The sequence below is a fragment of the Lissotriton vulgaris genome, chromosome 3_1, assembly GCF_964263255.1.
Source record: "Lissotriton vulgaris chromosome 3_1, aLisVul1.2, whole genome shotgun sequence".
NCBI classification, from domain to species: Eukaryota; Metazoa; Chordata; class Amphibia; order Caudata; family Salamandridae; genus Lissotriton; species Lissotriton vulgaris.
This window is the reverse complement of record NC_141689.1, coordinates 233,098,844-233,124,441: the sequence shown is the minus strand read 5'-3', so window position 1 is coordinate 233,124,441 and position 25,598 is coordinate 233,098,844. Positions and strand designations below refer to the sequence as shown.

Genomic DNA, 25,598 nt, shown 5'->3' with positions numbered 1-25,598 from the left:
GAACGCTTTGGGCTGCGTCTATTGCAACAATGGCAAGCGGCTTCTTCTTCTCTATTGCAAAGTCTATAGCACCAATTACTTGAAATATAAGTTCATTTAATTGGCGGCCAGGAATAAATCCCCTCTGGTCTGATTGGATGATAGATTTTATGACTTTAGCGAGTCTGGTTGCCAGGATTCCAGAATATATTTTTAAATCAGAATTCAAGAGTGAGATGGGACGATACGACTCTATTCTTTCGGGATCTTTATTTGGTTTCGCTATTAAAGAAATTGTGGCATCTAACCAAGAAGACGGTATTTGTTCTCCCTGAATGAATATTTTATTAAATAGTTTCTGTAATGGAACTAAAATTTCTTCAACACTATCCTTGTAGACCTCTATCGGGAGTTCGTCGGGACCGGAAGCCTTATTTCTTGCCATCTTCTTCAATTGGGCCCTAATCTCTCCCTCTGATATCTCCTTTGCCAGAAAAGCTATATCTATATCACTCAGCTGTGGTAGGTCTCTTAAAATCCACAAAGTGTCCAGTTCTCCTGTAGGCCAATTGATTTTTTCTAGATAAAGTTCTTCATATAAGGATGTAGCTTCCCTTTTAATCTCATCGTCTTCTGATATGGAAACACCGGTCCCACGTTGTATCAGGGATTTAATATTGTTTCTGCTTCTCTCCGTCCTAGCCTTTCATGCTAGCAAAGACCCACATTTCTCTCCATATTCAAAGTTACGTAACTTACTTACTTCCCATTTGTCTTTGAGTACTTTTTCAGTTCTTGTTCTGAAGTTTATTTGTAAATCTAATAATTCCTTTTCCAGTCTTGGTGCATTAGTTCTATCATCCAAAGTAGCAGAAAGAAGTTGCTGTTCTTTTATTTTAATCAAGCTGAGCTCCTCAATATCCTTTTCTCTATTAAGCTTCCTGTTTAAGGTCATTTGGGAGCCGTATATTCCTCTTATATAAGATTTGAATGCATCCCATATAATGTAATCCGGAGCGGTATTATTATTAAACTTGAAAAATTCTGTTGACTTTTCCTTAATTTTGTTCTTAAAATCTTCATTTAACAAAATGGTCCTATCCAGTGTCCACCTATATTCTGGAATGTTATTTTGGAAATTAATGTTTAATTCAACCACTGAGTGGTCTGACAGACCTATCGGGATGTAAGAAATAGAAGAAGTGTTTACTAAGAAAGATTGGTCTAATAAGAAGAAATCTATTCTTGAAAACTGGTGGTACTTTTTACTGTAAAAGGAATATTCTCTTTGGGTACCATGTTTAACTCTCCACACATCGCGCAATGTATAATCTTTCATAATGTTTTTCAAGATTGTAAGGGATTTTTTTGGACAATTGTATTTAGCTTTCGAGGTGCGATCTACTTCAGGATTAAATTAAATTAAAATCACCTCCTAATATAATAGGAATTGTGTGCTGTAGCATATATTTTTCTAGCTTTTGTAGAAAACAGGCATTGTCTTCATTCGGGCCATAATAAACCCCACATAGAAACTTGACTATACCTATTGAAACTACAGCAGCCAGCCATCTTCCTGACTGGTCTCTAGTCCAGTCGTGAACTCTAATCCCTTTATTAGCGCTAAATACTATTGCTACACCTCTCGTGGTACGCGTTTGTTTTGAGCACAAGATATCCTGAACCCATTTGTACCTAATAAATATTTTCCTACATTCCTCTGCCTCCAAATGGGTTTCCTGTAGAAGTAGTATAGAAGCTCCAGTGTTTTTCAGAAAATGACAAATATTTTGTTGTTTCTTACGGCTCCCCAAACCATTCAAGTTCCAGGAAAGGATTTTAGTACATATAGACTGAGTCATCATGTACCCTTACTACCCTTCCGTATATGACCAATAAAGAGCATAGTGACCTATAATAGCAATTGAGTTTAGAAAAGTATAGATGTATGGCAAATGAGGACTTTTTTATCTGTTTTTTTCCCCCACCCCTGTGAACCCTCCCCTCCCACCCCCGAGGAACCCTACCCTCCTGATTGGCAAAATTACGCCCTAGGAGGCCCTGTACCACTGACGCCCCGCCTGTACATAGAAGAGTATAGGTCTCTTTTTTTTTTTTTTCCCTCGGCGCAGTTTCGGGTTTATCCTCCCGAACAGCGGGTTCGGGATATTCAGGCTCCGATTCCGATCTTTCAGCCTTTATCTGCAGTCTCGGTCAGGTTGACGCTGTGGCTTCTGGGGCTGATGGCCTCCTGCATCCTTCTGGTGCATCACGCCCGATGGCGGATGCTGGCTCTGCAGTGGGACCTGAAGTTTCAGTGGGCCCAGCATCAGGGCAACAGTATCCACCTCCATGCTTGGAGATTGAGCGGCGACAGTTGAGGCCATTTGACTTGCCTCCTGAAGTCTGTAATGTCATTCTGGCAGCCAGGTGTCCCTCCACAAAGTCGGTATACGCCTGCAGGTGGAACAGATTTGCGGCATGGTGCACAGCAAAGGCTGTGGATCCTCTCTCTGCCCCTCTTTCTGAGGTTCTTCTCTTCCTTCTTTCTCTTGCCCAGCAGGGCTCTGCTCTGGGCACTATCAAGGTCTATCTTTCTGCCCTTTCAGCCTTTCTAAGGCTGCCTGATCAACCGTCTTTGTTCAAGTCCCCCATTGTAACTCGGTTTCTGAAAGGCATCACACAAATGTTTCCCCCTGTTCCGTTTGTAATGCCTCAGTGGGACTTGAACCTTGTTCTTACCTATCTGATGTGCGCTCCCTTTGAGCCACTTCACAACTGTACTCTCCGCCTTCTTACTCTAAAGACTGCTTTCCTGGTTGCCATCACCTCTGCCTTTCCTTTCTGTCCATCCGGACAAGGTTGTGTTCCGGACTAGACCCTCTTTCCTGCCCAAGGTTGTCACGGCCTTCCACATCGGGCAGTCGATCACCTTGCCCACCTTCTTTCCGCCACTGCATCCCTCAAAAGAGGAAGAGCGGCTCCACCTTCTGGACCCAAAACGTGCGCTTTCATTCTATCTAGATGACACACGCCTTTTCCGGGTGAATGACCAACTCTTTGTTGGTTACGTGGGCGCTAAGAAGGGACGGGCGGTGCACAAGCGGACCATCTCTCAGTGGGTCGTCTTGTGCATCAAGGCTTGTTACTCCTTGGCAAAGAAGGAGCCTCCTGTTGGGCTGAGGGCCCATTCCACCCGGGCCACGGCGGCTACCACTGCCCTCGCCCGGGGAGTTACTTTGCAGGACATCTGTCAGGCGGCTACGTGGGCCTCGCTGCACACGTTGGCAAGACACTACTGCCTGGACAGCCAAGTCCGGAGGGATGGCTTTTTTGGCCGTTCCGTCCTCCAGGACTTTCTGGTGTGATTATTGGTTTGCAGACCCACCACCGGGGTTGGTATTGCTGGGGTATCTATTCTAAGGTAAGGAATCTAATACTAACCTGTTTCTTTCAGATGAACAAGTTACTTACCTTCGGTAACGATATATCTGTAAGAAACAGTAGTTGGTATTAGATTCATTACCGCCCCACCCATCCTCCCCGTACTGCGAACCGATATCTAGGGTTAAGGTCATCCCCTTTCAAGGCCCTAGTTTCAATGGCACCAATGTTGGTTTTTTACATGGCTCTCCGTTTCTGGAGCGGATAAGCTGTGTATAAGAACTGACGTCTGCGCGCGAGGGCGGCGTCTAAGTACTCCGGCGACGCCATCCCGGCACCAACGATGCCGACGACGGACGCGGAGCCGCAGTCGACGCCTACCGACGCGCAAGGATACTGCTACGCAAAAATTTCCGGATCCAGACTGACGCCTCGGGATATTCTAAGGTAAGGAATCTAATACTAACTACTGTTTCTTACAGATATATTGTTACCGAAGGTAAGTAACTTGTTCTTCAAACCTTCTTTAAACAGATGAACTCTGTTAAACCAGCTATTTCATTTCTCACTTGAACAAGGGGTGGTATCTTAATTATATATGTTGACAATTGTAACTCCCAGTTTTAAAAAACCTGGTGCTGACCCTAAAAATGTTAACATTTTCATCCTAAATCCCTCTTACCGGCAGAAGCTAACCATTTGAAAGCCCTTATAATTAATCAAATAGGATCTTACACGCAAGCTAACAACATACTTGGTTGCGCCTAAGCTAGCTTCCTCCCTGCTCACATTTCTGAATCTGTAGTGCTTGCAGTACTTGACGATCAGCGATTTGAACATGATCAGAGTAGGATCATTAAGATTGGTCCGGGAATCATCTTATTACTGCACTTTAAAGAAAACACATATTAATTACACATTTCAAGTTGATAATTCCATTTCTTCCTTTTCGTATTCTTGAATAACATTCTAAAATCCACAAGAGCTGCTTGTCCTACTGGTACAAAGTTCATTAAGTGACCCTTTTAGTACCCTTCAGTCCACATCCATCCCTAATTTTCATCAGTTTAAACTCCAATTATGTTAACATTTCCTTCCACCTCTTTCAGTTTGTATCAATCCTTAATTGTCATCAAATTAAAATCCACTGCTTTTGAAATGTGTGATCTGTGTGTGTTATTACATTTGTAATCATAAAATGGTTCCTGGACCAATGTAAATTATTACAAATTGTGATATTGGTGGATAACTGATACAATTTAAAGCAACAGTTTCTGTACTGCCCGGCCAGTTCAATTACCCAGATTCTGTGACAAGGTAATATCAATGCCCTGATAGTTCTTAATTTCATTTGATACCGTTAACTATATCATCCTGTGTGATAAGCTCAGAGCAGCCTTTATTATTGATATTGATTTGTCCTGGTTATAATCCTTTTTGAGAGATCTCACTCAAACTGTTGGTAAGCCATCTACTGTGCCTGAAAGCAACCTCTTTAATATGGAGCTCCTCAGGGCTCAACACGGTCTCCCCAACATATATTTTAGCCCCCTTGTCAAACTACATCAGACATTGGCTATGTATTCATGCTGATTAAAGCACTTATTAGTCTGAACTGTGTTCCACTACACCAAATTTCCTAGCACCTCCAAAATTCCATAAAAATAGGCTGACCGCAACTTCTCTATTTTATTTTTTTTTGGTTACTAGACAACTTGCATTCTACAACTAATCTTGATTGTTAAGTCGCTGGTTCCTCATTGCCTACAACATATGCTCAACGAACATTTTCACATGACATAACTTAGTCCCAGTTGGATTATTCCTTGGTTGTTTCTCCCTTTGGAATTTTGGGCTCCATTTCAAATATTAGATTCACCTCACCTTTTGGACTGGGAACATCTGAAGTGAGAGACTCTTGCAGGTTCTTGGCCGCAACCTTTTATTGGTAGGGACTAGTTATGAACTCATTTGGATGCCTTTCCTGTTTAGCCTACTGCACCCGTTGCTAATAATCTTCAAAGTTGAGAATTCTCCATCAGTCCACTGCAGGAAAAATTGGAAACATCCCTATACATATATGTGTTGAAGTTATTGACATTATACACTTTCTTCCAAGAGCTGAAATCTGAAATGGTGATTGTATAGCCCAAGTACACTACCTTCCTATTCTACATCAGGATGCTGGGGCACTTATGGCCAACTTGAGGCCCTGTGGGAATGTTTATTTGCAACAACACATGTTCCTACTGGAATACCACATTGCAGAGTCAACAGCAGCAGATCAGGTGGCTTCTACTTGGCACACTAGTGGGAGATTTCAATGGCCGTCCTGATCCCTTTGTTGGAGATATGGTTCATCCAACTGTAGATTCCTTTCCAACTCACCTCATCTTCAAGTCTAATTCGTTTTCTTCTTGAATAGGCAGTATGGAACAAGGATTCCTAAGAGATTGCCTGATGTTAGACTAAAGAAGGGCATTTCAGTACTGATTTCCTCTGACTACACTGATGCAGAATGTTTTTCATGAGATAGTGGAGATTCCAGTGTGCTTTCTGATAATGGGGATTCTGGCCTTCTTTAGGTATTCATACCTACACCAACCTTTACAGAAGGCTGTCCATAGAGGGTATGAAAGGCCACATCCCTCGTTATCATCACACAGCTTGAGCAGATGGTTCTGTAGTATCTTGATATGTTGTATAATGCTGTGCTTAGTGTGCAGAATGTTTCTTGGGGATTTCGAATGTAATACTTAGATTGTCCTAAGAATGTAATTTATATCAGGCAGACCCCTTTAGTTGAGGTGGCTGGGACGTTTCCTATGTACAGCAAAATCTTAAATAAACTACTTCATTTGATTACATCTTCTTGTGTGCGATCAACGTTATCACATCTGCGACGATCTTGAACCTCATTGCAGCCAGGACAGTCAAATGTACCTCCTACCTCATTAATTAAAATAGGGGAGTTAGTTGTAATGGTTTTGCAACGTAAGGTACACCATTAAAATAAGGAATTTGTAAATGCCTTTGTGGTCTAGGTCATAATTGTGAAAGTTGCTTTGTTCCATCTCAGCTCGTGGTGCAGGTCATCGTCACTCAGCTTCCAGCTAAGTTTTCTAAGTATTATTTTTGTGATTCCCTTAAGTGCCTTTACCTGCTGTAGTTGCGAGAGAGTAAGAGTGAGGTGGCCCTGGCGGAATCCTTGCTGTGGTGCATTCCTTCTCGTCATTGAGGAGGCAAATGTGTCCCCTACCCCTTTTGTGAAGGCCTCCCAGGTGGCTAAATGGTTTGTGGATCTATCTTGCAGTCCTTGTAGTTTGTCCTTGGTGGACCCAAGAGTCGATCTATGGAAGCGATGTTACATTTAATCCTTTTGTTGTTCATGGTGTGTACAGAGCATGCTACTTAAGACAGATGACCGGCATCTACGGGGCTCACGTTAATCGTGACCACCTGTGGCTGATGATCGTTGGAGTCTTCCTCAGCCAGTTAGTATGAGGAGACTTAATGGCACAGTTGTAGAGTGACAAAGCTCTAGTCCAATGTTGAGGTGGCCGTCGTGGAGTGAAAAGTGGCTGCAGGTGGATTGTTCTCTGGGAAATTACCATTGAGTGCCCGAAAGTTGAGATTCTCTAACTCTCTCAGGAGCTACTTGCCTATTTTGCTTTGCCTTCCCATAGTGTTCTCCCTGTAGTGCGATATCCCATTGTGATGATTGGGCGGCTAGAGGTTCTTCATCTACCAGAGTGCCAGGTAGATGTAGAATAAAGTCCCCTGATAGAATAAAGTTAGGACTTTGTTCCTCTCCCAGGAGCTTTTCGGTTCGCTGATCAGTAACCTCGAATCTTTTGCCCTGCCTTTAGGGTGTAGGTATGCATTAATGATCACAGTCCGTAGTTCTTTTCCTTCACAGCGAACCGTAGCTCTGATTGCTTGTATTACTATTTTTGCTGTTGACTTCACTTGTAGTTCCCTGAAGGCGCGGATGCTTCTTGCTTAGGTGTATATCAACAGACCATGGTGTGTACAGAGCATACTACTTCAGTTAGATTACAGGCAACTACAGGGCTCCTTTGCAGGCCGGAGTGTGGAAACCCACAAAAAGAAAGAGGTCCCGAGCGGTAAGGGAGACCTCCTTTTACATCCAAGCCACTTCATTTATGTAAGTCGGAGAAATGACTTACATCACTGCTGTAAGCGAAAGCAAGATTGCCAACCTCCGAATTATATCATATCCTCTGTACCCCCATAACCTTTATCCAGCATAGAACCCAAAGAATTACTCCATGTGGACACATTTCTGGGCCCTAGTGAGATGTTGTTCCAAAGGCTGATCTTCAAAATAGGCCTGAATGTTTCCTTTCAACTTAGATAATGTCCACCCACTTAGAGAGTTTTGTAGATGGTGCTGAATTTGGCTCAGAGGGCACTGCTGCTGTTGGCATCATAAGCAAAAACAATAATTGATAGAATGCAGAACAATGTCATACATTCACCCCATTACAGAGATCTGGGCCTAAATCCATTGTTTATATGCTCACCATGCCATTCCAGTGTGAACCCAGCCATATGCAAATCAGTATTGACCCTATGCCCAATGGGAACAGTCCAGCCCGAACTGCCAGACCAGGCCCTCCCTGGACTAGAAACAAGCATCGTAGGACCGGTTTTGGGGTTTCACCTCATCAGCCAGGATAGCTTGCCTCCAGTGGCATGGAAAGCACCAGACCCACTGGGTACAGGTTTGCATCTAAGAGTGCACAGGCTTCATTGGAACAAAGCGAGATTATGATTTCGCCTTCCTGTGGTACATCTCATGTTTTTTGTGGGAATGGGACTTTTCTGAAGTGAAACACTTTTGCATATCCCTGTACAGCTTACATAGCAGTAGCTTGGGCTCTTACGCCTTGATGGCATTTGGGTACCCCACTCAACAGGCGATGCTGACCAAAGGGTCATGTTGGAAGCCAAAATGCCATAAGCAGATATTGTATGGGTCCGGCAAGGGCATCTTCTTGGAGCATCGGCTACAAAATTTTAACCCTGATGCCTTTGGTGGGAACATTTGACCCAGTCGCTGTTGAAAGCCGAGAAAATTCCTCAGTGAAACTCTGAGAAGAGCCCTAGACCTCTATTGATGATATGCTGAAAAACAGGGACTGACTACAGAACACTGGTTTGTGCCATTGTACTCAGATGTTGAACGTCCTGGATGGGCGGAGTTGCAACTAGGGTTGCATAGCTCGATCTGGTAGCGATATAGAGCTATTTCTCGGGGGAATTTCTGAATCCAATCTCGTGCCTAGATTATACTTAAAAGGCTACCAGAAATGTTGTTAGCACAGGTCAAATGCCTTTTTCTTCAAAGCTGTATCTGATTCTCTCTCACTTTGATGAATTTCATTTCTGCTCACAAAAAATATTTTGGTCTGCGTTGCTAGACATATATTGAAAAAAATAAGAACATGCACTCATTTTTGACATTTCTCTTTCAGCAACCAACGCTGCTATCCATGGTTGGAGAGTGACAGTTCAACCGCTGTTGTGATGGTTCAATTATTTTCTGAGTGTCTTCACTTATTACATCAACAATTTAAAGGTATGATGCAGGCCATTATTATTACAAAGCAATGCTAGTCTAATTTTTCCTTGAAAAGAGTTTGTTATCTAGGCATAAGTCAGAATACCATATCATAAATATATAAGTATGCTTTATTTATGTATTTGGTTTCCATTCACGCTGGAATTTCCAACATTATGCCACTTCATGTTCATGCTGGCCACACCCTGATCTTGCTTGCCCAAACCATGATAGAAATATCTCTAGATAACATGGTCTGTTTTGAAAAAGTAATTGTGTACCTTAAAAAGAGCGTCATTCCTAGTTTGCAGTAGTTGATGTAGAAGGACATAACTTTCAAAACCTTTTTTTCTAATCCTGATGCAGTTGGGGTTATTGTGCAGTTCTTTAGCATTACCTGCATTTAGCATTGTTGTTCGTGAGACTGTGTTCTTTGCTGCCTTGCCTGCTGTCTCTTGAGGCGAGGGAGTGGGAACGCTCTTTGACTGCGTGTGAGGCCATAGTTACAGGGGCCGGGACTGCGAGACCCAGGAAGCAGTGCAGGATCACCGGAGCGCACCTGGAGTCTCTTCCCGCCCCTGCTTCGCCCTGATTGGCTGCCTGCCTAACCTTGCCTCGCTCTGATTGGCTGCCTGCCTAACCTTGCCTCGCTCTGATTGGCTGCCTAGCTCAACAACTGCTCACGGCCCCCGCTTCGCGGGAGCCGCTCGTAGCATTACCTGCATTTAGCATTGTTGTTCGTGAGACTGTGTTCTTTGCTGCCTTGCCTGCTGTCTCTTGAGGCGAGGGAGTGGGAACGCTCTTTGACTGCGTGTGAGGCCATAGTTACAGGGGCCGGGATTGCGAGACCCAGGAAGCAGCGCAGGATCACCGGAGCGCACCTGGAGTCTCTTCCCGCCCCTGCTTCGCCCTGATTGGCTGCCTGCCTAACTTTGCCTCGCTCTGATTGGCTGCCTGCCTAACCTTGCCTCGCTCTGATTGGCTGCCTACCTCAACAACTGCTCGCGGCCCCCGCTTCGCGGGTGCCGCTCGTAGCATTACCTGCATTTAGCATTGTTGTTCGTGAGACTGTGTTCTTTGCTGCCTTGCCTGCTGTCTCTTGAGGCGAGGGAGTGGGAACGCTCTTTGACTGCGTGTGAGGCCATAGTTACAGGGGCCGGGACTGCGAGACCCAGGAAACAGCGCAGGATCACCGGAGCGCACCTGGAGTCTCTTCCCGCCCCTGCTTCGCCCTGATTGGCTGCCTGCCTAACCTTGCCTCGCTCTGATTGGCTGCCTGCCTAACCTTGCCTCGCTCTGATTGGCTGCCTACCTCAACAACCGCTCGCGGCCCCCGCTTCGCGGGAGCCGCTCGTAGCATTACCTGCATTTAGCATTGTTGTTCGTGAGACTGTGTTCTTTGCTGCCTTGCCTGCTGTCTCTTGAGGCGAGGGAGTGGGAACGCTCTTTGACTGCGTGTGAGGCCATAGTTACAGGGGCCGGGACTGCGAGACCCAGGAAGCAGAGCAGGATCACCGGAGCGCACCTGGAGTCTCTTCCCGCCCCTGCTTCGCCCTGATTGGCTGCCTGCCTAACCTTGCCTCGCTCTGATTGGCTGCCTGCCTAACCTTGCCTCGCTCTGATTGGCTGCCTACCTCAACAACTGCTCGCGGCCCCAGCTTCGCGGGAGCCGCTCGTAGCATTACCTGCATTTAGCATTGTTGTTCGTGAGACTGTGTTCTTTGCTGCCTTGCCTGCTGTCTCTTGAGGCGAGGGAGTGGAAACGCTCTTTGACTGCGTGTGAGGCCATAGTTACAGGGGCCGGGACTGCGAGACCCAGGAAGCAGCGCAGGATCACCGGAGCGCACCTGGAGTCTCTTCCCGCCCCTGCTTTGCCCTGATTGGCTGCCTGCCTAACCTTGCCTCGCTCTGATTGGCTGCCTGCCTAACCTTGCCTCGCTCTGATTGGCTGCCTACCTCAACAACCGCTCGCGGCCCCCGCTTCGCGGGAGCCGCTCGTAGCATTACCTGCATTTAGCATTGTTGTTCGTGAGACTGTGTTCTTTGCTGCCTTGCCTGCTGTCTCTTGAGGCGAGGGAGTGGGAACGCTCTTTGACTGCGTGTGAGGCCATAGTTACAGGGACCGGGACTGCGAGACCCAGGAAGCAGCGCAGGATCACCGGAGCGCACCTGGAGTCTCTTCCCGCCCCTGCTTCGCCCTGATTGGCTGCCTGCCTAACCTTGCCTCGCTCTGATTGGCTGCCTGCCTAACCTTGCCTCGCTCTGATTGGCTGCCTACCTCAACAACTGCTCGCGGCCCCCGCTTCGCGGGAGCCGCTCGTAGCATTACCTGCATTTAGCATTGTTGTTCGTGAGACTGTGTTCTTTGCTGCCTTGCCTGCTGTCTCTTGAGGCGAGGGAGTGGGAACGCTCTTTGACTGCGTGTGAGGCCATAGTTACAGGGGCCGGGACTGCGAGACCCAGGAAGCAGCGCAGGATCACCGGAGCGCACCTGGAGTCTCTTCCCGCCCCTGCTTCCCCCTGATTGGCTGCCTGCCTAACCTTGCCTCGCTCTGATTGGCTGCCTGCCTAACCTTGCCTCGCTCTGATTGGCTGCCTACCTCAACAACTGCTCGCGGCCCCCGCTTCGCGGGAGCCGCTCGTAGCATTACCTGCATTTAGCATTGTTGTTCGTGAGACTGTGTTCTTTGCTGCCTTGCCTGCTGTCTCTTGAGGCGAGGGAGTGGGAACGCTCTTTGACTGCGTGTGAGGCCATAGTTACAGGGGCCGGGACTGCGAGACCCAGGAAGCAGCGCAGGATCACCGGAGCGCACCTGGAGTCTCTTCCCGCCCCCTGCTCCGCCTATAATTACGCTCCCCCGACGCTTAGCGGGACGCGTGCGGGACGCCGGGCTAAGCCCGGGCAAAGGGCGGGCCGTCTGTGGCCGTCCGGGGACGCCCGAGGACGGGACGGGCCACCCCACTAACAACAGCGCCCAAAACCATCGTGGAAACGACTCGTAAAAATATTTTTTTATCGGCAACTAATTCTCTTTCCATCAAGGGGGAGCTGTCTAGAGTATTGTGCTGACGTACATTCCTCATAGGAACAACAGTCTTCGAGACATACTACTAAAGTTACTATAGAAGCAGTTTTAGGAAATACTAATGGGTCTAAGGAAATTACGTTCACGCACAATCTTCATGAAACGCATGGGAACTGAGGAAGCAGTTAGGAAATCTACAGACAAAGCGATAAAACCTGGCCGCACTACGCTAACCCCGGCAATTTATGATTATTTTTCTACCATACCATCAAAAAAGTCATCTGATAACAAAATCTACACCACTGAAAGTAAACCATCTGGGAGTTCAGGGGATTCAACTAGATTATCTGAATCCCCACAACTGCTTCACAACGCAAGTGACATGGTGCCCACCAACAAGTCTATGCTAAAAGATTGTAACTCTATCCTCCTGAAATCATCCACTCCTATAAAAGACTATGAGAGCCTACACAAATTAGAGGACCTAAGTATACTTAATTGCAAGTTAGAACAAAATACTTCGAATTTAATAGCATCCCCTATAAAGGGTAATGTGAGCCTACAAAAATTAGATGACACAGGCATAGTCCAGCACAAAGTAGAAGAAAATAGCGCCGAAATCAAGCAATCAATTACTGAAACAAAAAAAACAACCACACATGAACAAGATTCTTTTCTGGACCCATTTCTAACTGATAACAAAAATCTTGATGAATCGACAATACCTATATCTAAGGCTCTATTCTCATTACAGGCAATATTAGAATCGGTTCTCTCCTTTCTAGGAAACATCCTTGAAAATTTAGATCAAACTCTGGATGTCCAAATTGGCATTCTAAAATTCTTAGTAGAAGAGAAAAGAAAGAAGGAGTCCTTAAAAATAATAGAAAATCAAACAAAGGATCCTATAAATCAAAAGGAAAACGACTATAAACAAAGTATTCGACACTCCTCTACTCAGACATCAGAAGAAGATCTCATAGAAACTCACAAAAAGAAAAAAACGGAATCTACTAACGATTCAATAATTTATTCTTTAAAAAGATTATTCAGAGAAAGATCGCAAAAGAATCAAAAGCAATTCCCGATCTTTAACAGACAAAAGAAAAAGGATTCATATGATAAAGACTTAGTAAAGGAAGATGAAGATTCTTGTACAAAAACTAAGTCAGAACCCCCAGTAGAAGAAATAACAATTGATCAAACCAAGGAAATAGAGGAAAAGGGAAAAAATAAAAGGAGGAAAAAACCTCTCAGAAGGATTCAAAAAAAGAAAAACCGCAAACTTAAATTCCAAAAAATCAATATACCCCAAAGAGATTTACAGGAGCAAAAAGATGAGAAAAGTACACCATATATGAGTAAAAAAGGAGAATCTCCCAAAGGAATACGTACAGATATAAAGCAAGAACTGAACCCAAGGGCGGACGAATACCTTCCAATCAAGATAGTCAATAAGACAAGACACGAAAGTATTGACGTCAATAGAACCAACATGAAGGACAACGCAAGCAGTGCAAATATACAGTCAAATGCACTTCAATTTGAAGAACTATTCCCTACTGATAATACACCACTTAATAGAGGCAGGATACTCAACCTCCTGCAAAATATAAAGTCTCTTCAACTATTGACTTGCCGGGAAATTAATCTAGTGACTCTCCCCAAAAGTGGTCAAAACAAAATTGCAATGGTTTCCTTTTGGTCTCCCGTAATACCTGGGATTATACTTAGGGAAAAAGAAATAATACATAGATTTGGATATGACGTAATCGAGAAGGTTGAGTTAAAAGGAAATACAAACTATAAAACCGTAAACAACAACAGGCAACGAATCCCTAACTCTTATCCAAATAATGGTCCCAGATCTTCATTGATGCCTGAAAACTCGGGGGCTAGCAATTTTAGAGATCTGAGACAGGGAGAAGCGATCTTGAAAATTCGTTTAAACAAAAGAGAAAGGGAAGTCTGGTACCTGGATTCAAACGAGAACAAAGTTACCGATATTGAATCCGAGAAGTCGTGGACATGGCTGCCGGGGATGCTGAACTGCAACAAAAGTGCTAACCAACTGAAGATTTCTGTTTAACCAAGGTCTAAAGTTAATATCGTGGAATGTTGCAGGGAGAACAACAAATAAAATGAAGGAAGTTCTAAAAAATCAGCCTGATATTTTAACCTTACAAGAAACCTGGGCAACAGAACCCTTTTCACAAAAAGGGTACTACGTCTATAACATACCTGCAAAAGCTACAAATCGGGGCCATGCCAAAGGAGGTTTGGCTATTCTAATGAGAGAGGATTGTACATGGGAACAAGAGATAGTCGAGACCAACAGTGACAATCTGCAATGTATCAAACTTTTTCTAAAAACTGATAACATGAGTCCCCAAAGAGCAATGTTGCTTTTCAATATATATGCCCCTCCAGGAAAAAAGTATGACATGTTATGTGAAGACATCTTGGAAATCACTAAACAAACAATAGAAGCCCATATGTTTCCTCTTTTTATGATTATGGGTGATTTCAATGGGAAAATTTCTAATTCAGAAATGAAAAAGTGGGGAAGAATTTTCGAAGAGGAAAGCCTGGAATCTTATACTCCCCAATTCCCCAGAGACATCCGCTCAAACAAAAGAGGGAAAATAATGTTATCCGCGCTATTTAATATAAATGGGGTAATTTTGAATGGGAACATTGAAGGAGACATCCCGGCATCATATACAAGACAGGGAAACGGGAGTCCATCGATAATAGATTATATCATCTGTGGCAAGGATCTATATGAAACCATTTCCCATCTTCACTCCAACTTCTCATCAGACAGCGATCACGCCATGATGCAATTACGAACCAGTTGGTCGGCTCAGTCTGCAATAAAAGGACAGATGATTCTTTGTAGAAATGAAACTCTGGTAAACAGCAACCAGAGACGTATCTTCTGGAACTCATCTTTTATGGGCAAAATAGCAATACTGGTTCAGCAAAAACACTTCTTAAAGAAACAGCACTCAGAAGACCCTATAGAAAATTTTGAGAGTATGCTTACCGAATTAAAAGAGGCACTAATAAAAATGAATCCCCAAGGAAATTCTGGTAATAAGATGAAGGAAAACTCCAAAAAAACCTGGAACTCTCAGATAAGGAAAAAACTAAATAAACTGATACGAGCTCAATATTTACATTCTTCTCCTACTAAAAAGAAAGAAATAAACAAACTGAAAAATCAGCTGAGAAGAGAAAAAATAAGTCAGAAAAAAATTATTCAAGATCGCAACTGGGTTGATTTACAAATTACTGCAAAAGAACCAAACCAGAGAACTTATTGGTCACTAATAGCTAAACTAACAGGAACAAAAAAGAAATTACTAGCAGTACCGGTTCCTCCAAAAGAGTGGGAAATTTATCTGACAGATCTCTATAAATCAAATATGGTCAAACTTGAAGAAAACTGTACAGATAATGTAAAGGAGAAACAAAAACCATTAATTCCTACAACAACAACTATAATGGTAGAAACTCACTTTCGAAGGGCAAGAAGCACAGGTGCCTTTGGCCCCGACCAAATTCCTATCAAGGTCTTGCAGAGGAACCCTAAGGAATGGAGTCTTTTGTTAACCCCACTATTCAACTATATCTTGACCACTGGAACAGTACCAAAATCGTGGCAGGGGAGCATTATTATCCCCATTCATAAAAAAGGTTGTAAAACGGTAGCAGGAAATTACCGTCAAATAGCTCTGATGGATGCGTCCGGAAAAATCTTTGCAGCTGAAGTTTTATTACAACTAAAAAACTGGGCTTTTTCGCTGGGACTGATACCAATGTTCCAGGCTGGATTCAGGCCAAAGCACTCTGTTACGGACAACATTGCAATTATTCAGGTTATTCTCGATAAATATGTGACACGAAAAAAACAGACGGTCTATATGGCATTTATAGATTATTCGACCGCATTCGATCGTGTTGATCGACCTACTTTATGGAATAAACTGAGGGGTTTTGGAATCAATGAACATTTGCTACAGGTAATAATAAGCCTCCACACAACAACGTGGTGTCAAGTCCAAATGGGGGGTGAAAAAGGTTTAACGAAAGTAATAAACACAGAGAACGGTCTTAAACAGGGATGTTTACTAGCCCCTATGTTATTTTCGCTTTACCTCAGTGACCTGCCAAAGCAGCTACAGCAGGGCTCAAGCCTGCCTCCAAAAATAAACAATCAAAGTATCCATTCGTTGCTCTATGCAGACGACATAGTTATGTTCGATCTCACACCATTCGGCTTGCAAAATTCTCTTGACATTTTGTTTCTATATTCAAATAAAAATGTCTTACTTCCGAACGTAAAGAAAACAAAAGTTGTAGCATTTTCTGGAAGGAAAAAAAAGTCAAATACAACTGGAGGCTTGGAGGTGAAAAGATCGATGAAGAAACAGAATATACATATCTCGGCAGGATTCTTTCAAAGAATCTAACAAACACAAAGCATATAGATAAATTAACAAAGAAATCTGATCTACACGCCGGAGCACTCTCAAGACTCTATAATGCCACGGGGAGCAGGCACTTTTCCTCACTACTGAAAATATATAAAGTAAAAATCCCTGCGGTCCTCTCTTATGCTACAGAATACATACCTCTAAAGCAATGGGGCTTTATGGATCGACAAGAGGGGAAAATATTGAAAAGAATGATGAAGGTCCCAGCTGCTACACCAGTACAGGTTCTAAGGTTAGAATTTGGAATAACAAGTGCTTACGCCACGGCTGTGGCCAACATTATTAGGTGGGCCTATAATCTCCTCCATGCAAAGGAGGGGACACTCAGGTTTTTGCTCCAAAAGGAAACCTTTGATACAGAAGCAACTAAACAAACTTTCTCAGGGAATATGTCAGCTGCATTTCAAATGGCTGAAATTACTACAGAAATATTACTTACCTGGTCTGTATCGCAACTAAAACATTTTCTTAAATGTTTTACACCAAGGTTGAGCTTTCACCTGGACTATGCGCATACCAGAAAACTAAAAACTTTTAAATCATATACTGAACTCATAGAATATAAACATATCCAGCCTTATATTTTGTTTTCCCTAACTCATAGTGCAAGGAGGGTGATCTTGATGTTACGATTAGGGATCTTACCTGTCCAATCTTATACATCTAAATGGTCGGCTGGGGAAACTAACCATCTTTGCTCGTTATGTCAAGGAGGCGAGCAGACTGTGGAGCATTTATTATTTGTTTGCCCAAACTCTAAAGTTGTAGTAGCTCGTGCTTCATATATTGACCCTATTTACCGAACCTGCAGGCTAACAAAGGAAAAAGAACTATTAGCAGTGGGCAAGTTGCCTCCGAACGAATTTGTATGTTATAATTTGTATACATTTTTTAAAACTATGTTGCTTTTATTTTAATATGTGATGTATTCATTTGTGGTCCTCTGTTGAGTACCAAAACAAATAAAAAACTTTGACTTTGACTTTGTGCAGTTCTTTAACGAATACCCAGTTTGCTGCTGTTGTCTCCAGGTTCTTGGTTATTATTACATTGCTCATTGGTTTATAAGCTCATTGGGTGCTACATTTTCATATTTGCGTCTTGACATTTCAAAGTGCACAGTTCAGTAGAGGTCAGGAGTTCCCAATATGGGGTGCCCGCACCGCCAGGGGGTGCGAAATGGCATTTCTGGGGGTGCAACAAAGAGGGAAAGTATGCATTGTATGCACAATAGGAACCCACCTGGACGTTTGGTAGGGGGTTCAAACATTAATCAAACATTTCCTAGGGGTTCAGGAATAGAAAAGTTTGGGAACCCCTGGCATAGGTATCGTATCACTCCAGGAAGAACAATCTGCAAAGGCCACACTCCAGTTACAGCTCTATCTGCATGTGTATTTACAACATCAAAATGCAGAACAGTAAAAATGATGATGAACACAAAAAAGTAATTTCTTAGCACCATTCCAGTGTGGAGATATTGACCCATAGAATTTCAACATGCTTACGCTGTAAGGTGCTATAGTTCAAAGTAACATAGTAGTCTAATAGTCATTTTGTTCTGTTGGGGAAAGATTGTAAGTTCTCAGCAACCTGAAGAACACTTGAGCCTTCAGTCTCTTCTATGGCTTTGTTCACTGTCAAGACATCATTAATCAAACAGCACCAACATTTGTGGATTTTCTTTTCCATCATAGAAAGAGTTTACATAGTAGGAAGCAATTAATGTTCTTTTGGCCATGACACATTGCTGCTCTGAATACTCAAGCTTAAAACTGTTTGTTCCATGGAGTGTACAAACTGTATGTATCCATCACAAAAGCCTGAATGTGTGACTGTTGACTTGTTCAATTTCTTTATCTGTCCATGTCTCTAACATACTGCCCAACAGGATACTCTGCTCCAGATTTGAAGTACTGCTTAATTATGCATGTTTATAATTTCGGACGTATTCGTGTAAAGGTATTAATGGAACTAGGGCCATATGTATCAAGCCTTTTGCGATTTGTTAAGGCCGAAATTCGCAGAATTTCGGCCTTAGCGAATCGTAAAAGGCCTTTTTACCGATTTTGAAATGTAAGAAACATTAGCAAAATAAAGAATTGCAAAAAATTGTGATTCCTTATTTTGCTTAAGCATTTAAGGAATCGCAATTTTGCGATTCCTTAAATGCTATGTATGAAGCTTTTTAGACTTGCAATTTCAGGTTTAGAAATCGCAAATTACCACCAACTTGTAGTTGGTGGTAATTTGCGATTTCTTGTAAATATGCACAATTGTGCATTTGTGAGGGTGGCATATGACGCACATACATGCCCATTGGGCATGTATGTGCGCCATATGCACACACATGTAATTTACAGGGGTGCAGCAGGGTGTCCTTGAGACACCCCTGCACCCTTGCAATAATTTGCAATTTGAGAATTATTTCGCAATCATTCCTATGGGCCTCCTGGCCCATAGGAATACATTGGAAATTATTCCTTAATTGCGAATTCGCAAAATGCAAATTCGCAATTAAGGAAGATTAAGGAATCGCTAAAAAAAGCGAATTTCTTCATACATACCATTTTGCGATTCCTAAATAGCGATTCCTTAAAAATCGCTATTTAGGAATCGCAAAACGGAACTATGATACATATGGACCCTAGTGAGATCTTGATGAAGTGTTGTTTGTGTGTTGTTATTAATTTGTGAAAGTGACCATTACATTTAGTCACAACTTTCCACATCTAGGTGTTATCTGCGATAATGCATTTGGGCTGGGAGGCCTAAATGTTTGATAAAAGGCCCTTCAAAGCACCTACAACCTTTACGACATTCAAAAAAACAAATTTCTTGTACATAAAGGTTTGCTTGTAGTGTATGTTTAACTTAATATGTTTGGATCCCCAATTTGCTGTGGAGATATGAAAGGACTGCTCCTCATTATGGATTATATTATTTTAAGGGTAAACTTTTTCTTTATGCAGATAAGCTTTTGCCAGGCCAACGAGGCATTCTTTGGTTGCATATAATGCATTATTGTGAAACCTGTGCTGTTCCCAATATGCCAGAGTTCATTCTCTACACTTACCATCGAGAGTACAATAAGCTTTCCTGGAAGGACATGCATCCAGACCAGGCTCTGATGGAAGAGTTTTTCAAAGTAAGCACATGTCTGATATTGATTGTATTTAATAATCAAAAATCTGTCTTCCTTTTAGTGTACATCATGTAATTGTGAACATAGCGTACTTTCTTACAATAATCCTGAGCTTTATTAAACATTGACTGTTGTACAGATGCCTGCTTACACATTCTTTTTCTCAGCATCCATGATAAATTGTGCTTTTAGTTTGTATTATTTTCTTTTACTTGTATTCTGCTTTCTAGCTTAACTCTTTGCTATGGCCCTGGCCTAGCTCGAAGGAGCAGTGGAGCACTTTAAACGATACATTTTTAGATTATGAAGAATATCTTTATGACGGTGTGCTCTATGTATTGCATATAGAGCAGTGCAGGGAGTACAGCCAGTTGAAGGCCATATTACAGAAACCAATATGCGATGAGGATGTGCAGTAGAAGTATGTAGTTATCAGTATATTGGAAAGTATACATATTGCACATATTTTCATTTCACAAACTTGCAGTCTCATTTACATTGAGATGAAACAATTTCAAAGAATCATACTCTTTTTGTGTGCCGTAGCTAAGATAAAATCCTATTGTGACTACAATTAAGTGTACTGTAGCAATAAGGCAAAGCCTCAATCACATCTGGAGTAAATGAAAATCTGAAAAAACTGTTAGTTAGAGATCTCTCACCTTGGAATTACCCCCAAGCGACAGACTGAGTCCGAAAAGTTTTTCGCCAGCAGTACCCCTGCGCGTCGAAAGGTGGCGTGAGTCGTGGTCGCTGGGATGAGGTACCAGTAGCTACTTAGACGCCACCCTCTCGCGCTGACATCAGTTCTTTCTTTTTCCATGCCAGCCAGCGCAGATCCGGAGAGAGACTTTTTGCTGACTTTTGTCAATGTTGATTTTGAGTCTTTGACTCCTGGTGCACATAGGGATACACGGTTTCAAGGTTTGCGGCTCCTGCAGCTGACTGATGTCGGTAACGGATCCGCACAGCATGTGCCACTTTTGCCTGGAGCGCGACCACAACCCCAAGTCCTGCTCCGACTGCCGGACCATGAATCTGGAGTCTTTGCAGGAGCGGTCCAGAAATCTTCTCGAGGTCCGGCAGTCGGCTCCACGCCGTTCGAGGTCCCGGTCGCGTGGGAGTTCGAGGGACCGGTCTCGTAGCCACCACCACCAGTTTTCTTCCAAGTTTTCACATTTCTCAGGTAAGTCAAAGCACAAGAAGAAGTCGAAGAAGCTCTGTTGCTCTACAACTTCTCCTCGTTGGTTGGCCGACGCAACGAGGGACGCGGGTGGTGCCCCTCCCGCGGCTTGGCGTGCAGAGCCCCAAGGGTCAACTCCGAGTTTCCCCCCCTTCTCGGGACCCGGAGCGACTCCTGCTCATCTTAATACATTTTACGAAGCGATGCATGCCATCTTTGGGCAGCCATCCTACTCAGGCACACCTCTGGGCCCCTTGGATCCAGGCCTGGATCCGGATCAGCACCGGTCGACCTGATTACACCTCGTGTCTGTTGGCCATTACACCCACTCCGTGTGGGATACGGTGGCGCAAGTGCTGCCTCAGTGCCCGGAGGAGGCCCGGGGTGTACTCTCCTGTGCTGTTGACGAGGGGAGAGATGCAGCACAGTTTACCATTTGCTCTGGGCTGGATACCACTGACTCGTTAGGCAGGACTATTTCCACGTCAGTAGCCCTTCGACGCTACGCCTTTCTGGCGATGTCCAATCTACCCTTATGGATATGCCCTTTGATGGCTGTCACCTGTTCGGCGACAAGGCAGACAACGCACTAGAGCGCTTCAGGGACTCACGGCTAAGGCCAAGTCCTTGGGCCTCTCCACTACTCACCCTGCGCAATCTGCCTTTTGTCTTTCGTGGCTACGGAAGGGGTGCCCCACCACATTCCAACCAGGGTCACAGGCCGGCACAAGGTGTTCAGCCCCTCCGCGACCAGGGACGTGGGAAAACCATTGTCGTTCTGAGGGCCAGCGAGCAGGCCAGTCCACCACCGCCCAAATCTGCAGCAGCCTCAAAACCCTCCGAGTTCGACTTTACAAGACCACCAAACGCCAGTGGGCGGCAGGATTCGCCATCACCTCCCCCACTGGTCCACCATCATGTTGCACAGATGTGTTTTGCTAATAGTCCAAAGGGACTACTCCCTCCCCTTCAAGACTACCCCCCATCCATGCCACCTCAATACCAGAAATAGGCAGTGGTTGCTACTCCCACTACTTTCTGATGCCCAAGAAGGACAAAGGCCTGCGTCCTATCTAGGATCTTAGGAACGTCAACCGCTACCTCAGGTAGGAGAAGTTTAAAATGTTGACATTAGCTCAGGTCCTGTCTGCCCTCGACTCTGGAGACTGGATGGTAGCGTTGGACTTGCAGGACTCCTATTTTCACATCCCTGTCCTGCCGGCCCACCTGCGTTACCAACAGTCCACGGTAGGCCATGATCACTTTCAATGTACAGTGCTCCCCTTTGTCCTTAACAGTGCCCGTCGGGTGTTCACGAAAGTGATGGCGGTAGTCGCAGCTCATCTGCGCAGATCATGGGTTCCAGTTTTCCCCTACCTCGAAGAATGGCTGTTGAAGGCGGGCTCGCTCCAGGCTGTCGTCTCCCTCCTCTAGACTACAGCCGAACTCCTGCATTCAATGTGGTTCTCCATCAACGTGCCAAAGTCGCACCTGACTCCCTCTCAGAAGCTTCTTTTCATCGGAGCGGTTCTGGACACGACGCAGTTTCGGGTCTATCCTCCCGAACAGCAAGTCCAGGATATTCAGGCTATGATTCTGATCCTTCAGCCTCTATCCCGGGTTTCGGTCAGGATGACCCTCCGGCTACTGGGCCTGATGGACTCCTGCATCCTGCTGGTGGACCATGCCCGATGACATATGGGGGCTCTGCAGTCAGACCTGCAGTTCCAGTGGGCACAACATCAGGGGAATCTGTGCGATTGTGTCCAGATCTCGGAGGGCACTGCACACCAATTGCAGTGGTGGCTAACGAACCAGGATTGGGTCGACGGCAGATCCTTCTCACTTCCCCAACCAGAGTTCACAGTAGTGACCGACGCATCACTTCTGGGAGGGGGCGGCCACATGGGGAGATCAGAGGCCTCTGGTCTCCGGCAGAGTCCGGGCTCGACATCAACCTTTTAGAGCTTTGGCCGATTCATCTTGCCCTCAAAGCATTCCTTCCCTCTGTCCGGTGAAGAGTAGCGCAGGTGTTCACGGAAATCACCACCGTCATGTGGTACTGCAACAAACAGAACGGGGTGGGGTCGTGGACCCTATGTCAGGAAGTTCTCTGCCTCTGGACATGGGTGGAAGATCAGGACATATATCCCTGGTGGTTCAACAGCTGGTAGGTTTGCTGAACACCAGGGCGGATGAACTCAGCCGCTGGTGCATGATAGATCACGAATGGCATCTTCACTCGGAGGGGGTGAAAGGTCTCTTTCAACAGTGGGGAGAGCCTTGGTTTGATGTATTTGACACCAAAGAGAATGCGCAATGTCAGCAATTCTGCGCATTGGAATTTCCAAGGCAGCAGTTGCTCTAAAAAGCCTTTCATTGCAAGTGGAGTTGCAATCTTCTATACGCCTTTCCGTCTATACCACTTCTGCTCAGAGTGCTGAAGAAGATGAAGCGCGACTGTGCCCAAGTCATTCTTGTGGCTCCGGATTAGGCACAAAGAGTCTGGTATTCCAAGCAATTGCACATGGTCATCGATCCTCCGCTCAGACTACCTATTCGGGAGGATCTTCTGTCACAGCAGCAGGGAACGGTCCTCCACCCAAGCCTGTCCAGCCTCCACCTCCTTGCGTGGAGATTGAGCGGCGGCAGTTGGCGTCGTTTGACCTGCCTCCCGAAGTCTGTGAAGTTATCTTGGCATCTAAAACAATTAACCTGGTAGAGGGTACTAGGGCTTATTTAAAGACCAAAAACGAACTGTAGCCCCTGTACAATACTATAACAAACAAAAAAGTCCGGTGGTCTACAAGTAGGAAACAGGACTAAATTACCAAATGACAAAAAGAGCACTATAAGGAATCCCTCAACAAGAAGGAAAGACCTTTGCAAGAAGTAGGATTTCCATCAAATACCAGAGTTATGTTATGTTATGTTATGCTATTATGAGCTTGTAGAGCGCTGTATCACCCAGGGGTATCTAAGCGCTATCAGCAGACACACAACATCAGTAGGCACAAGGTGCCAAATCACAGAGGCCCCCACGCCTCCCCAAAAAGCACAGTCTTCAGCTTCTTTCTAAACAACAACAGGTTAGTTTCCTTCCTAGGTTCTGCGGGTAGGTGATTCCATGCCAGGGGGACAGTGCTAGAAAAGGCTCTGCCACACAGGTTACATGCCTCAGCAGACCGGAGGGACCTGCTAGGCATGTACCTGAAGAGCCGTTCCTTGATGTATTTGGGGGCTGAGCCGTAGACTGCCTTGTGCGCGATGCAGAGACTTTTAAATGTTATTCTTTGAGCAATTGGCAGCCAATGTAAGCTGCAAAGTAGAGGCGTAGCTCGAGTGTGCCTAGGTTTATTAAAGATAAACCTGGCCGCATCGTTCATTACAACCTGAAGTCAGGCCAGAAGGTTGTTTGGGAGGCCATGGTATAAGGAGTTACCATAGTCCAGCCGGGCCAGAATCAAAGTGGAGACCGCCAGCCTCATCGTGGAGAAGGACAGCAATGAGGAGAGTTTCCACAGCTGGCGTATCAAGCTCACACAAATGCCCACCATAGATGATACCTGCTGAGTCATAGATAGTACCGCAGCAATTTTGTTGCCAAGGCTTTTTACTGCTGGCACTGGTTCTGGAAGTGGCCCTAATTCAGCCGGGCAAAACTGATCACTCCATGGATTTGCAGCTGTTGTAATTGCTAAGACTTCAGTTTTGTCTGGGTTTATTTTTAAAGAGTTATCCGACATCCAGCTGAATGTAAATTTGAGTATGTTTTGCATTCTCAAGTGAGCCTGAGCTGTGTCGTCAATCTGAATCAGGATCTGTGTGTCGTCAGCATAGTTATAGACTCTGCAGTCCATCCTGTTCAGTTCCGCGATCAGAGGCTGAAGATAAATATTAAAAAGCAGTGGTGACAGAGCCGCGCCTTGGGGCACACCGCAAGTCAACTTAGCTGATTTAGACACAAGGTCAGTAAGTTGAACTCGCTGCGACTGATCTTCAAGGAAGGATGTTAACCAGGCTAGGACTGTGCCCTGAATCCCCAGGTGCTTTATCCACGATAGAAGATGGCAATGAGTAACGGTATCAAATGCAGCGGATAAGTCCAAGAGGATCAGGGCACAGGGTTTTTTTTTATCAGCCTTGAGTCTCAGGTCATCCAGCACGGACAGCATTACCAGTTCCGTGCTGTGGTGAGCTCTGAAACCTGCCTGATTGGGCTCAAGAAGGTGATTACTTTCCAGGAAGTGGGTGAGAGATTGCAACACATGCTGCTCTAGAATTTTTGCAAGAAAGGGAAGCTGGTAAATTGGCCTAAAATTCTTTAGGTTTTTTGGGTCGGCACCTGGTTTCTTAAGTAACGGAACCACCCTTGCCTCTTTAAAGTTGGAGGGCACATGTCCCGTCTCCAAGGAGTGATTCAGCAGCATGAGGACTTTATCCTCCAATCCAGGCCATCCCAACTTGAAAATCTGAGGTGGGCAGGGGTCAGCTGGGGAGCTGGATTTCACCTGGTTCATTATAGTCGCTAAACACTCCTTGGTTAGGGCTGGTAAAACCGATAGGTTTTGCAAGGTTGGTCTGACGGGGAATGGAAGGGGTTCAATGGAACATGGAAGGTTTGGGATCTGACTGATTTCTGTTACCAATTTCTTGTCAGTGGTCAGTGTCATTCTCTGGATCTCCTTCCTACCCACCACTGTACCTCTTGATCACAGAAGACAACCATGTGGCTCGGGTATTGACCAGGTCAAAAAGATTATACAGGAAGGAAAGAAAGAAAAGAAAAGAC

General features: G+C 44.7%; 1 protein-coding gene across 1 annotated transcript in view; it reads left to right on the top strand.

Moving 5' to 3' along the window:
- The window catches only part of EPG5 (ectopic P-granules 5 autophagy tethering factor), a 682,187-nt gene that overhangs the window by 517,935 nt on the left and 138,654 nt on the right, over window positions 1-25,598 (top strand). Inside the window, exons 35-36 of the mRNA XM_086960335.1 lie at window positions 8,865-8,968; window positions 19,451-19,626. Of these exons, the coding sequence (XP_086816461.1) occupies window positions 8,865-8,968; window positions 19,451-19,626 (280 nt within the window). The remainder of the gene's footprint in view (window positions 1-8,864; window positions 8,969-19,450; window positions 19,627-25,598) is intronic.